The 14,981-nt window shown below is 38.0% G+C and overlaps 1 protein-coding gene across 1 annotated transcript; it reads left to right on the plus strand.

Annotated features, from left to right (window-relative positions):
- The first annotated feature begins 1,362 nt into the window (after nucleotides 1–1,362).
- Nucleotides 1,363–7,813, plus strand: fstb (follistatin b). Its single transcript, XM_056253370.1, has 6 exons — nucleotides 1,363–1,559; nucleotides 2,327–2,518; nucleotides 2,725–2,943; nucleotides 3,822–4,046; nucleotides 4,320–4,553; nucleotides 6,950–7,813. The coding sequence occupies exons 1-6, from the start codon at nucleotides 1,475–1,477 to the stop codon at nucleotides 7,030–7,032; spliced, it is 1,038 nt and encodes a 345-aa protein (XP_056109345.1). The 5' UTR covers nucleotides 1,363–1,474; the 3' UTR covers nucleotides 7,033–7,813.
- The last annotated feature ends 7,168 nt before the right edge of the window (nucleotides 7,814–14,981 follow it).

The raw sequence follows: 14,981 nt of genomic DNA on the forward strand, positions 1-14,981 counted from the left end.
CAGAGGACTCAAATTAGTTCATATGAATCCCACGGCATGGAGATGCTGTTGCATTGATGGACATATTGTCCATTCATATTGTCTGGTTTGCTGTACAAACAGCTATATTCACTGATAAAGAGTGAACTATTTTATTTTTAAGTGACAGTTTATAGTAATCCAGTAGTTCATTATGTTAGATCATAATTTTGTGTTCAGCATTTACGTGTAAAAACTGACTTTAACTTCTACTATTTGATATTCTAGGCTTTTTTTTTAACAAATCAGCAAAAATCCAGTAATTTCTGAAACATTTTTATGTATTAGGCTATATTATGTATTTTGATAGACATTTTTTAATAAATAATACATAAAATTCCAAGTTAGGCATCAGCCCTGTTAACTATAACTTACCTTATCTGTATAATACTGTACAATTTCATAACTAAAAAATATCTCATAATAACAGTCTCATCCCATTGTGAACTCTCTTTCATCATCTTATGTTGGTCGGCTGGTGTGATATTAAATAGTCAACCCTGCTACCAAGTTGCCATGATTTTACAGTTAAATTTGCAGGAATATCCATAAATTTAAACCTAATTTCCCTTTCTTGTAGACACCTTTCAAGACCTCGAGCACAGGGCTAGTAATGACAATAGAAATATAAAACTGTCAGCCCTGTTACTTTGGGCACAGCTCTATTCCAACGTATATTACATTTGGTTACATATATTACATTAATTATGCATTTAAGTAAAGTGTAATAATAATTAACCATGTGTACTTATAGGGTTAGGGTTGGGATTGGGGTGTGGTTTAGGGTTAGTTGCATGTAATTATGCGTGATTTGTAACCACATGTAACTTATGTAACAAGGACACTGTAAAATAAAGTGTTACCTTACATTTTATTTATTCTCAGATGGCACTTCCCAATGTATTAACACTGAGCACTTGAATTTTCTGAGAATATTTACAATCCTACAATCAAAGTTTTTTTTTTAAATCTTTTTTTAATCACGTCAAAAATAAACTATTTATTCTGTAATTTAGCATAACCGGGTTCTGTTTGAGATACAGTTCAAACACAAAGTTTGGCATATGTTGAGAGAAACTATTTGTATCAAATAACTGTTGTAATAATCAGCCTGTTATCCACAATAAATGCAAACAGACCCCCAAATCACTTTGCTGCTGTTATCCAACTCTTTGAACCCTATTAAAAACATAGCCCCAAATCATAATGTTGCTCTTGAGAGGAGAAAGTTTCTAGACTTACAAATGTCACCTGATAAATGTCGGTGGGCAAACTATTACAATGCTCTCCCCACCCCCTATGAAGTATGAAGACCGCCCACCACAGGCATCCAACTCGAGACCCCTTATAGATTTAAAAAGCGAGACGGATTCAGTGTGTATGACAGTCACTGAGTGCGAAGCATCGGGAGAACATCTGTCTGTCTGTAGTCCGTCTGTCTCCACTTTTTCTGAGGATGCTACAGTTACCGCGGCTCCGCCAGGGCGTGATCGCGCTTCTCATATGGTTCGCGCACTTGATGGAACAGCAGAAAGTACAAGGTAAAGTGACATTTATGCTTTGCGAGCTGTCTTAATAGTCTGAATGAGGAATATTATGCAGTGTTAAAACCATTAATGCATTGACTTGGACTTGAGAAGGTTGAATGGTGCGTTTGCGCGCTGGCGCCTCTCATGCGTAAAAACTAAAAACATATAAGTGAACTTGTTTTCAAGACACCTAGCTGTTATAATTTATAGTCGAAACTCATTAGAAAAGGAACCATGTCTTTGCAGGCACCTTACTGATCTTTAAGTGATTGATATTTTTAGATGATGTTAAACTTTGTGCAGTAAGTGGGGTATTTTTTTTTCTCTCCATTTATTATGTTTATAATGGCATTATGTCTAAACGGTTGAGCATGTTTCCGTGCAAGGCACAAAACGCTTGCACAACCTCAATATATTGTTTCTGAAGAGTTTGAGTGGATTCAGATGGCAGAAGGACTCTCTGAACATTTGGAATTTCAACCCAAGTAAAAAAAAAAAAATCATTTTCAAATGTTTGTTTGATCTTTTACCTGGATCCAGCAAAAATCTATGGGTATTTTATAGTCTTACAGCAACCTGGCACTAAAGATGCAACCAGATATTCAATATTGAGGTGACCCAAGGTGAAAAATTAAGAATCGGTCATTGACTGTATTGATTGTCCGACGTGGTTATGAGCACTAACTGTCTCCAATTAGCTACATTCTATTATATTGAGTGATAAATGAGCAGAATAGTATTCAGCCTGTATGAGGGGGTAATAAAGTGACTCTTTCCAGCTGGCAACTGCTGGCTTCAGCAGGGCAAGAACGGGAGATGCCAGGTTCTGTACATGTCTGGGATGAGCCGGGAAGACTGTTGTAGAAGTGGTCGTCTGGGCACGGCGTGGACCGAGGAGGATGTACCCAATAACACACTCTTCCGGTGGCTGATCTTCAATGGCGGCGCACCAAACTGCATACCTTGCAAAGGTACTGCACAAGAGTGTTTTCATCATTTGGATGACTGGAAGTAATCTGGAAGAAGCTAAACATTTCAAATTTGATTTCGATGGTATATAGCATATACATAGTGCAACCCTTTGTCAGTCAGAAAGTACATGACCACGTTTAAAACACAAATATTTATACAGAACTGATATGTCAGTTATTTATAACCTTCTTTATTGATTCTACAGAGACTTGTGATAATGTGGACTGTGGTCCTGGAAAGAGGTGCAAAATGAACAAGCGGAATAAGCCACGCTGCGTGTGCGCTCCAGACTGCTCCAATGTCACCTTTAAAGGGCCCGTGTGTGGCTCCGATGGGAAAACGTACCGGAACGAGTGTGCACTCCTTAGGGCCAAGTGCAAGAGACACCCTGACCTGACTGCGCAGTACCAGGGAAAATGCAAAAGTACGGTCACTCAAGAGAAAAAGAAAACAAAATGTACTTGACTGATTAGTTTTGTTGCGCACAAATCATAGGCGTACATTCTTCCAAAGAAAAAAGAATGTCTTTGTAATCTTCAATCCATAAAATAATAACCTGCTCTGCCTCTGAAACAACTTTTTTACCGGTGACACCACATGCGTTTATTGGATAATATAGGATTTACAATTTTTAACATTAGTTAACTGACTTAGTTAGCATGAACTAAGAATGAACAATACTTCTTCAGCATTTATAAATCTTAGTTAATATTAATTTCAACATTTACTAATACATTATTAAAATCAAAGGTTGTATTTGTTAACATTAGTTAATGCACTGTGAACTAACATGAACAAAGATGAATAAAAACAGTTACATATGTATTGTTCGTTGTTAGTTCATGTTAGTTAGGCTAATACATGAACTAATGTTAACTATTTAACCTTATTGTAAGTGTTAGCGGAGCAATTTTCAGTTACATTCTTTTAATTAACACCCACTTTTAATCCAATGAATATGGAAAATTGAAGTCCCAAACTAAATTTTTCACAGAATATCCTTTTTCTCCTAGAAATACGTCACATTACAGAAGTTAAATGGTGGCGAATGTCACTAAGCAAGGCTTAAATCTCGAACTAAAATGTGCATTAAAATGAACAGAATGATAACTTGCTAGTAATTGACCTTCATGTCTGATAACTTCATGTCTTTCTAATAAAAATATTATGCCCAGCAAAATATATATATAGAGAGAATAAATAAAAGATATTATTTTATGCATAAGCTAGGTTTAAATCAGTGTGTAAAAGCTTGTTAGCTGCAGAAGCTGCCAATTTTGACAGGTTTTTATTTTTCGACAGAGTCTTGCTATGACGTGCGTTGTCCTGGAAGCTCGACATGTGTACTGGACCAGACCAACAACGCCTACTGCGTGACCTGCAACCGGCTTTGCCCTGAGGTGACCTCGCCGGAGCAGTACCTGTGCGGGAATGACGGGATCGTGTATGCCAACACCTGCCATCTCCGAAGGGCCACGTGCATCATGGGACGCTCCATCGGAGTAGCCTATGAGGGGAAATGCATAGGTGAGAATAAGACAAAAATCTTGCGCTTGCACAATCCTCCTTAAACATGTGGTTCTCATTACTCTGTTTTCTGTTGCAATAACACATTCATGTTTCACATGGGTAGAAGTGACTGTTGCTGCTTTTCTGCGTTATTTAATACCTCCTCAAACCACACTGAGTGAAACAAGACTAAAATTAACATTCAATGTGGCCCAAAGAAGTGGTTTTACACAAAGTGAAATCATATTTTTTGGGATAACTTCCTCATTTGGTTCGTCTACTATGCTTCAGACGCCAGGTCCTGTGAAGACATCAAATGCCGTGAGGGACGGAAGTGTCTGTGGAATAAGCGTACGGGACGGGGACTGTGTGCGGCGTGCGAGGAGGACACCTGTCCCGAGAGTCGACCGGGCGACAGCGTGTGCGCCAGCGACAACGTCACCTACCCGAGCGAGTGCGCCATGAGGCAGGCCGCCTGCTCTTTGGGCCTCGTCCTGGAGGTCAAACACTCGGGCTCCTGCAACTGTAAGTAGAGGATGCTAAGCCTGGCCGCACCCTTGTCCCGCATTCCCACCCCCTGCCAGATAAACACCCCTCTTTCTTACCCCTCCCACTCCCAAAAAGGAACACATGGACTGTCAGAGAGCATGTATTCGGCTTCCTCTCGCAAAGACATTCTGTGTTTTAACTCAGAGGCAATGAGACGTCCTGATGCATTAGAAGTGTCCAGGACGGTGCAGATGTTCTCTTGCTCATCTATTGATGTCTTAAATGAAGTTAAGCCGAAATCTTTGAGGGTCAAGCCTGGAAGGATTTCTGTTTGGGATGCGAGACAGTTCTGAACATGCCGCCGCTCCTCCGCAATGGTTACACTATCTGTGCGTCAGAGACAGAAACGTGACGAGTTTCATGTGGAAATTACATAGGGACGTAAACTCACTTAGCGTGCTCTGTTTTGTGTTGTCTCTGCCTGTGGCTGACCGGCTCAGCGATGATCGCGTGATACAGATGGGCATGTGTGTTATGGACAAAGAAAAGCAAACCTGTTGCCGTTATGGTGCACGCTCAGAAATATACCAGTGTTTGGGGCAAAAATACCACTGAAAGTGACAAAAATGCCCTATAAATGTAAAATACGGGGGCAAAAAAAGGTTTTTAACATGTATTTTAATACATAGATATATTTCTGACATATATTTGAATTGAAGTTCTTGAAATGGTTGGTATGCTGTGTGTGTGTGTGTGTGTGTGTGTGTTTTATATGGTTTAGAAATACATGCCCAGAAAATCAATTCCAAGAGGCAAATATTGTCCGCGGAATTTAATTTCTGACCCCAGCTAACATCTTTGTCTATCATCTTTATGTAATAAAGGGAAACTCAACCATTTTTTTTCACTGTAGATTTGTTATGTCCATTTTGCGCAATGTGAAAATATTATTTCACTTACCGTACTCTTTGTTTTCTAAGTATTCTTTAATGAAAAAAGCCACTTGAGGGCCGTTCACACCAAGAAGGACGATAACTATAAAGATAACGATAAGGATTTTTTTAGGCACAGAAATGATATTCCCTTACGCAAAGAAAATATATTTCCATATATTTATGATCTATATATTAAATGGTTTAAATAAATTGGAAAATATATGGAATAATAAAATCCATTAATATACTACAATATATTGAATAATGTTGATTAATGTGCATGTCGAAAACATGTAAAGTCTAATTGGTCAAACACAAATTAGTTGAGTTCAAAATACTGAGTTCTAAATTCTCATGCAAATAGTTGCCTCAATTCTTTTGAGTTACACCAATGCAATATTTTTTACAGTGTGTGGAAACTGATTGCCTTAAATTTCGCAAACATAATGCATTCTCAAACAAAATATTGCCTTGGTTTAACTAAAAAAATAATTGAGGCAACTATTTGCATGAGAATTGAGTATTTTGAACTCAACTAATTTGTGTTTGACCAATTAGACTTTACATGTTTTCAACACGCACCCTTAAGTAATACCAACACAACTTTTCTAGCAGAAACATAACTCAATTGACTGAAAGTAACTCACGTAAAGAGTAAATATATTGTCACATATTTTTCAACATATGAAAAGCAGCACTTCCTTATGTATTATTCAATGTAATGTAATATATTGTTCTGTATATTTTTCAGTATATTTACATTTTTTCCGTAAAGGTCGCTGGAATCGCTTTCATAACGATTTTATCCAGCTGAACGATAAAAACATTGACAGCCAATCAGAATCCATCCCGTAACAAGCTCAAGCATTTAAAGTGACAGACAAGCGAGCACCTAGAATAAACAGAACGATGTCGTCCGCTGCTGTGGACGCTAATATAGTTATCGCTATCGTTCTTGGTGTGAACATACCTTTACTCTTCACGTAAAATGTTTCTAGACAAGGTCACTTCTTTTGTTCTAACCTTATACTGGTTCAAATGTGGGACATAACAAATCTCATGTGGAAAAAATGTGATTTTATGTTTTGTATGAACATGTTCAGATGGTTCAGTGATAAGTTAGAACATTTGTTAACCTTAAAGTAGAACCATCTTTAACCAGCCCGAGTCTGTGTGTGGTATTCGTCATCTTCCACAAAAGCAATATCTTTGTTTATAAGAAGGGATCACGTAATGTCTCTTTGCTTGATTTTATTCGATTCTGTACAATGACTTGACAAATACAAGAAATTGCCTCCGCTAATAAAAGACAGAGGTAAGGCCCCATTCCACAGAGAAATTCAATCCCAGGCTCTCCTTCAACCCTCAGCTGTGATCCCGCAAAGCATTGTTAGAGATGCTTTGGGAGAAAGATGCAAGAAGTCATGCAGTAAAGACTCTGTGCCTGAATGCTGTTGTGTTTTATACTAATGCAACAGTTGCTATATTCCTCCGCAGCGCTCTCAGAAGAGACGGACGAAGAGGAGGATGATGAAGATTACGCGGATTATAGCCATGTGTCTCTGTTACTGACTGGATAAATCACATTCAACAGCAGGACTCCATTTAAGCACAGAGTCATGTTCATATTGTACATACATGTACTCTTATTTATTTTCCGCAGACATGTGGAAGATGCTTATTGTTCTAGATGTTTATTTATACATTTTTGTCTTCTTATTTATACATTTATAGTCCGAATAAATGAACTGTCTACCGTCTTTTCTTTGTCGTCTTTGGAAGAATATTATTTATTATAATGTGCAATGTAACTCTGTATGTGTTTTGAAAAGTTTGTGAAGAAAAAAAAGCTTAAACAGTTTTTGTCATCCTCCCAAATGGAATATCTGCAGCAAAACTTGCATGTGTTTTATTTATTTGCAATCTAATGTTCACTAATAATGTATTAAGCGTAGATCTGCTTCGGTTTACAATCAAAGCTGACAAAAGCAGCCTTTTCAGTAAAGTCTATGTATGATTTTGACACATACACCAAAAACAGTGGTTTTATTTGACAGAAAAAACGTTGGAATCAATGCATTGTGTTTTATAAAATCGAAATATACCCTTGATGTTATTTTCTTGCCTATACGTTGCCTGTTTTTACGTGGGTTCTCAGACAAAGGAATCGTTTATCATATAGTGTATATAATTAACAATATCGATCTTAGCATTGTTTTCTTGCCATTTATTGTCTTTTTTATTTTAGAGATCCAGCTATAAATTTATAGTTTTGTATTTGTTTGTAAATGTTTAATGTATATAAAGTTAATGATGCCATTTGTAAAGATGCAGTATAAAGAGTAAAATCTGAAAAATCTACTTCAGTTACTGAGAGTATTATTCCGAAATGTGTGAAGTGTAAATCTTGTCATTTTAAATCTATGATCCAATGTTGGGATTTTGAAAATTCTTTCAGAACGTAATTGGCCCTGACCTTGAATCCTTAAAGTGGGAATTTGTTATTCCATGCTAGTCACAAACAGATTGATCTGAACACACACACACACACACACACACACGCACACACACACACACACACACACACACACCAATCAAGTTCTGCAGAAGCCACCGGAACTGTCTGAGCTGCAGTGGAGAAACTAATTTGCCAGGAAGTTTCACAGACGGCTAATTGTAAAGGAGAGCGTCACCACCTCTTTTGCTTTGCAAGGCTTCATTAGACGCTTATCGTTAATTCAAACCCACAGAGATGTTTTTCAGACAGTGTGGGAAAACTATACAGACGCCTTTGTATATCAGCATTTCTTTCTAGACTCTAAAGAACAGTTCACACCAAGGACGACATCTATAAAGTTAACGATAAAGATATACTGTAGGTTTTCCTTACATTTTCTACATATAAAAGAATAGCAGAGTTCACACCACAATCATAACAACAACGGATATTGTATAAGTCAATTTCAAAGCGATTTTTCCGGCTGATGAACAACAGCCAATCAGAGTACAGCTGATTTAAGAGCGCGAGCATTTAAACTGGCAGACGACATTTTAGGATACCGTTGACGCTAATATTATCATTATAATTAGCCTTCTTGGTGTGAATGGGCTTTAAAGGTTTAGTTCACCCAAAAATCACCCTCAAGTCATCCCAGGTGTTTATGAATTTCTTCTTTCAGCCAAACACAATAGGAGTTATATATTTTTTAAAAACAGGCTCTTCCAAGCTTTATAATGGGAATGAATGGTACCTTAGATTTTGAAGCCAAAAAAGTGCATCCATCCATCATAAGAGTAATCCATACGGCTCCAGGGGGTTAATAAAGGCCTTCTGAAGCGAAGCGATGCGTTTTTGTAAGATAAAATATCCTTATTTAAAACTTTATAAAATATAATCACTGGCCTCCGGAAACGGCCGTACGCGCGATCACAAGAGAGTCGAGTTCTGACCTCTGACCCGACGTATGACGTGGGACGTAGCGTAAGCTTGAATTGACAAAGGAGGAAGCGCATAGGACACAGCAAAACAAAATGGTGATCACGAATAAGAAGTCTAAACCAAGAAGTTAAAAAAAAAACAAATGTCAAAGGATTTCGCTATAAAAGAAGAGGAGGTCCTTTATAAGTCGGGTCAGAGGTCACTCTTCCGCCAGAACTCGTCTCGGACGTTTCCGGAAGCTAGTGTTTATAGTTTATAAAGTTTTAAATATGGATATTTTTCTTACAAAAACGAATCGCTTCGCTTCAGAAAACCTTTATTAACCCCCTGGAGCCGTATGGATTACTTTTATAATGGATGGATGTGCTTTTTGGACCTTAAAAAAACTCAAGACACCATTCACTCCCATTACAAAGCTTTGAAGAGCCAGGATATTATTTAATATAACTCAGATTGTGTTCGGCTGAAAGAATTAAGTCATATACACCTAGGATAGCTTGAGGGCGAGTAAATTATGGGATAATATTCATTTTGGGGTGAACTAAATGAAGCTATTCACAAACAGCCCCAGTGATAATTTACTTTGGCTTCACTGAAACTAAAGTAAGTGTAAGGTGAGGTCTGTCTGTGCTGGCAGGGATGATCTCTCTTCTCTCGCGGGACAGCTGAATCAGCAGTGGGCAGGGGGAATACGGGCGCCCGGTCCCGCTGATACCTGCTGAGCAGCATCTGTGATAGCGCAGAGACAGCGAAGAGTAATCATATCTGAAATGACTGCAACGAGGAAGATGGTAATCAGGAGTGAACACGGTGTCACTGTCTCAAGCTTGTTTTGGAAAAATAGCAGGCTGCCACTGTAACGATGTTAAGAAACAGCTGACATTACATGAGAGAGGAGAGACTTTTTCCCATTGTTATGCTGATAGAGTTGAAATCCCTTGACATTAATAAGGATTTATATTTGAGTTATTTTGTGGAATATTAGATCATTTGGAAAGAAATCCCTTCCTATGTAGTATTTTTGTCCAGTTAAAAAAAAAAACTTAAAAAAACGTGCAAGATCTATCCTAATGTGTGCCAAAGTGAATTGTTATGCAACTCTTCAACAGAATTTAATTCTGGCTGTCAAGCTCCAAAAAGAAAGAAAAAAATATTTTTAAAAGCCCATACAACGTGCGCCATGTTTCATACAACAATAAAAAACGCATTTGAGTTTGGAAGGGTTTCATGCACATAATCAAGCTTTCGCTGCTGAATTGTCAGCAAAAGAAAACACATCTTACCCAAGTTGTGAATGTGTTTGTATACTGAATTGAATGTGAAGACAAAAAACATTGTTTACCGCAAAATTATCACCTTCATACTGAGCTGTCTTCATGTCTCTTATTAACTTACCAGCTCTTTTAATGAATCACAGACTCATGAACTTACAAGCAGGCTATACTGGTTTAAATCATTTTTATGAATCATTCATTGAATGAACTCACTGAATCAGTCAGAGTAAATTAACCGACATCTGACTCACATATTTTCAGTGATGTTCGACTGTAAATGAAGCATTGGCAAGTTTTTCAAATTAAAGGTAATTTCGGAGGGGCTAGCAATAGCGAGCTAGCTTTGAAAGCATGAGATCCCGCCCTCCCTTCAGAGCGCCGCTTCCTTCAAAACAATGAACGCAGATTCAGCAAAGCTTCACAAGAGATGTCTTAAGCACATAACAGTACAATAAAAATGAACGTAAACAACTTACAGAGCTATTACTTGTAGCACCTGTCTGCTGTGGGTTCATTTTGCCAGTGTTGACAGGCATACATCCGAGTCTGAGGACGTGAACAGCTCTGGGTAGAATCTCACGGGTTGCCCTCTTGTACTTACGATTACAACATGGCGTGAACGCAGCAAAATCTTGTTGTTTTGGTTCAAGAGGAACTGTAAAAGGCGGCTGCTGTTTGTTTGCGGCGCTCGCTCAGTGACTGTTTATAACCCAGATAGCACTCTAAAAGTCTATTTGATGTGATGTTTACATCTGGAAGACGTATTTTTAAGAGTGTTTGGTCATCTGCAATACGTCTATAGGACGTTTCCTGTCAGACATCAAATAGACGTTTAGAAGATGTCAGTTTAACATGCATTCTAAAGCATTACATCTTAAAGACATCTTCTAAACGTCTATTTGACATCTGACAGGAAACGTCCTATAGACGTATATTGCAGATGAGCAAACACTCTTAAAAATACGTCTTCCAGATGTAAACAACAGATCAAATAGACTTGTGCTATCTGGGTACTGAACACGCTGATGATGTGTGACGTCTGCACGAGCAGGTGTGTATGGAAATACATATGTTGACAGGCAGGTAGGACATCCAATAATTGCATTCGGACCGAATGCAATGAATGTGGAGTCCAATCATTGGACGAATATTTTTTGGTACTGAGACTTCCACAGAAGATATATTTTTGAATATTTAGACCACTAATATTGCTTGCAGTTGTTTTTTGTTGCAAAGAGAATTGTCTCTAGTTCACAGTGGATTAACTGATGTTAACAACTTTTTATTTTAATAATGTATCGGTATGAGATTAACATTAACAATGAACAACACATCATTTATTGATCTTAGTTAGTTCACGTTAACTAATGAAGTTAACAAATAAAACCTTATAAAGTGTTACAAAAAATAATAATGGAAAATGTATATGTAGAAAACGAAATTCTAACTAGAAAATGTATTTTTTTGCAGTGCAGTACAAACATTGATTTGAAAGGTCTATGATTTTCTGCCAAGTTCATGCAAAGACATCCTTGTTCTCTCTAGGTATAAATCGGTACTAAAAAAAAAGCATAAAGTGTTGTGTGGCACAAACAAACCGTTCGGAGAGAACCAGTCTGGAGAGCACAGAGCTCTGTGGGTCATTTCCTGACGGTTCATTGGGGTCTCTCTAGCAACCAGTCCACCGGATCCCCGCTGGGTCTCTCATTGAAGTTCAATACAAACGTGCGAGTCAGTCGATGTCTGCGAGACAGCCACTGGTCATCTGAGGTTTAGCTCAATCTGTGTACGACTGATGCCTGGAAATAGCATGAGAAATGTACTTGAGGGTGTAATCGAATAGTTCTGCTGCTCTGGACAGCAGTCAAAACAGTCTCTTCTGCCAGTCTCTGTCCACTTGTGACTAAGGCAAACCAGAGTGTTTCTGTTGCAGCTCATGCACGCAGTATACAGACCTTAATCTTGATTTAAACACTCAGTCTGTTGTCTTAAGTGTTTATGGCGCGTTATTAAAACCAGAGAGGCCTGTAGAGTCAGTGACTGATGGCCCTATATGGAAAATCCACGCTTATTAATGTGCTGTTGACTGTTTTTGCCATTTCAGAAATGTTCTCCCTTAGCAGTCATATAAATTTGGTTTTAATTTGAGCAAGGAAAAGGAATGCGCGGCGCCATCAAAACAAGCGTCCGCTTCCTCAAAGCTCTTCAACGAGCCGACAGCGAATCGCATTCGAATCTGAGGGAACCGAATCTGCCGTTAAAAACAATCAGCAATTAAAGCCTGGCATGAGGCTTTGAAACAAGATCACAGACAGCCGCTATAAGAGACTATCATTGTGTTCTAACATTACTAAGAGTTTTCCTCACTCGCTAATGGAGAAAGTTTCCTAAATGAGCCCGCATGCCTCGTTACCCCAGACGGGCCGGTTTTGATGTTCCAGTTTTGAAAAGAGGAGAATGTACATTTTGTCCTTACATTTGAACTTTGTGTCGCAATACAATGCAAAATGGCATGTGCGCTACATTCACTAATGGAGGCAACTCCAGTCACAGGCCTAACTCATTATAATCATTCATGGGAACATGCTTGTGGAGGTACGGCGGCAGTAGGAACTGCACATTTCTCCTCTGCATGAAGGAAAAAAGCACTGCAAACGGGTCGTTGCGTAAATATGGCCTAGTTAAGTACATTTCCATTGGCATTCTTGAGTTTCATTGTGGCCGATTAGGCAAAAACAATTCTGGTCAATTTTGAGATTTTGGGCTGCATGGCTTTTCACAACTTGTCGTTTCAGACTAGTGGAAAGAAACCTCTGAAATACACTTTGTATTTATTTTATTGCACTTTGTTTCCATCAATTACAATACATATCTTTAAAGTTAGTTTCTCAAAATGTGTTTTTTTTTTCATGGCCTTCCCATGGTATCGGAAATGTCCTACTTCCCACTTCTGAAGTCGGGATTACGAGCTCGTCGCATTCAAGCGCTTTGTTGTCCGAAAGAGAAGGCATCATGGAGGACACCAGGTTTATTTGTGCCTATTTATTGGGAAAATCTTATTAAAGCCAAAATATTTAGCATCCCATTCATTGGCAACCATGTAAACATTGACCATATTATCTATAGATTGCCGACAATTCTGGAATTTCGGTCAATATACAGGCTATTACTTTAAAGATGGATGCGGATGAGCTTTTTTGGGCTTCAAAATCTCAGCTACCATTCACTCCCATTATAATGGAAAAGCCAGGATATTTTTTAAGTCATAGAAAGTCATATACACCTATGGCTTGAGGGTGAGTAAATTATGGGATCATTTTCATTTTTGGGTGAACTAACCCTTTAACGACTGGACGAGGCGATGTAGCCATTGTGGAAAAAACTAATAAAGCATACCAGTCAGAGCAGTGTTCTGCCCTCCACCATGTTTAAAGTTTATGGCCCGCACAACTTGGGAACTTGGGTATCAGAATTATCCCTGAGCTTGCCAGAGGTAATACGACTTGAGAGGGTGATCATGTCCAATTTTTAACTAGGAAACTCATATTTACGATCATTCCATTCACGAAGGCAGCATTAAATACACCAAACATTTATTCCTGACTATAATCTGAAGGTTTTTAAAGAGGCTTTGTTCATATAGTGCATCATTTGCCTAGTTTTATACAATTGTATTCCAGCTGTTGACAGTATTTTCTGATTTATGGAGTGATAAAAAAAGAAATATCTAAAATCCCCACTCTGTAAAAATCTTTTGACTCGAAGAATTGCAAACATTTTGTTGACTTATTAATGTAATCAAAGTATGATAATATCTATTAGTTAAATGTTTTACCCTTTCTACCTGGGGTGTCTTGCCTCAAAGGGATAGTTCAACCAAAGATTTAAATTCTGTTATCATTTACTCAAAGTCAAAGTCAAAGTGTGGGGTGGGGTGGGGTCCAGTGCGGTTGTTTTGGCCCCGTATTGACTTTCATTGACACGAGGGTGAGTAAATGGACAAAAACTGTTGAAATATTCCTCAGAATATCTTCTTTTGTGTTCCAAAAACAAAAGTTTGATAGTTTGAACTATCATTTTAAGAGTTGCAAAAGAAACTCATAATAACTATATAAAAATAATAATAAGACACTTTCTGAAACTCTCCCATTGCACAAGATAGAGAGCATTTTAAGAAGATTACTGTAAGGCTGTCAGACAGACTGACACTGGGGGAAAGGAAGAAGATATTGAAAGTTGGTCTTGCAGACAGCTTTGTGAGGTTCTTCAGACATGGTTAAAGTTTAAAGATTAATAAAGTGTTCATCTGTCTGCATACTAATATTCGTCTGGGATATAGCGTGAGTGAGCAATTTCAAATGCTCTCAGGTTGAGAATGTCTCTTCTCCAGACACAATACCATTACCAAAAGATGAATCTTTCAGAAGTTCTTTCTTTTACAACGTCATTCTGTCTAAACAGTCAGATGTGTCAGTCAGATCTCAAAATCAGAGGAATAATTTTCTGTCTGCTCCCAGAAAGCAAAGTCACAGACAATTGTAATGTTGTATTGAGAGATTATTAACTGAATTACAGACAGAAGAACTGAGTGTCAAGAGGAAATGAGACAGAGGTCAAACTCTCTAAAAGAAGTTATATTTCAGGATGTCTGCTGTCAGCTAGAAGAAAGTTTCTTTAACATGCAGTCATACACTGTAAAATCCCTGTAAAACTCCTGTTAAACTGGCAGCTGTGGTTGCCATAAATTCACAGTAAAAAATAGTGACAATGTTTCCATTTTACAACTTATAACTGTATATTTCATTAAGTGATATAA

Source organism: Rhinichthys klamathensis, unplaced genomic scaffold (genome assembly GCF_029890125.1).
Source record: "Rhinichthys klamathensis goyatoka isolate OS25496 unplaced genomic scaffold, OSU_Roscu_1.1 h1tg000104l_1, whole genome shotgun sequence".
Classification (NCBI taxonomy): domain Eukaryota; kingdom Metazoa; phylum Chordata; class Actinopteri; order Cypriniformes; family Leuciscidae; genus Rhinichthys; species Rhinichthys klamathensis.

What these genes read in the sequence shown, in the direction of transcription:
- fstb (XM_056253370.1), top strand. Translation starts at nt 1,475, where the DNA reads ATGCTACAGTTACCGCGGCTCCGCCAGGGCGTGATCGCGCTTCTCATA. An exon ending in GGAACAGCAGAAAGTACAAG is followed by an intron (nt 1,560 to 2,326) that starts GTAAAGTGACAT and finishes GACTCTTTCCAG; the next exon opens with CTGGCAACTGCTGGCTTCAG. An exon ending in ACACTCGGGCTCCTGCAACT is followed by an intron (nt 4,554 to 6,949) that starts GTAAGTAGAGGA and finishes ATTCCTCCGCAG; the next exon opens with CGCTCTCAGAAGAGACGGAC.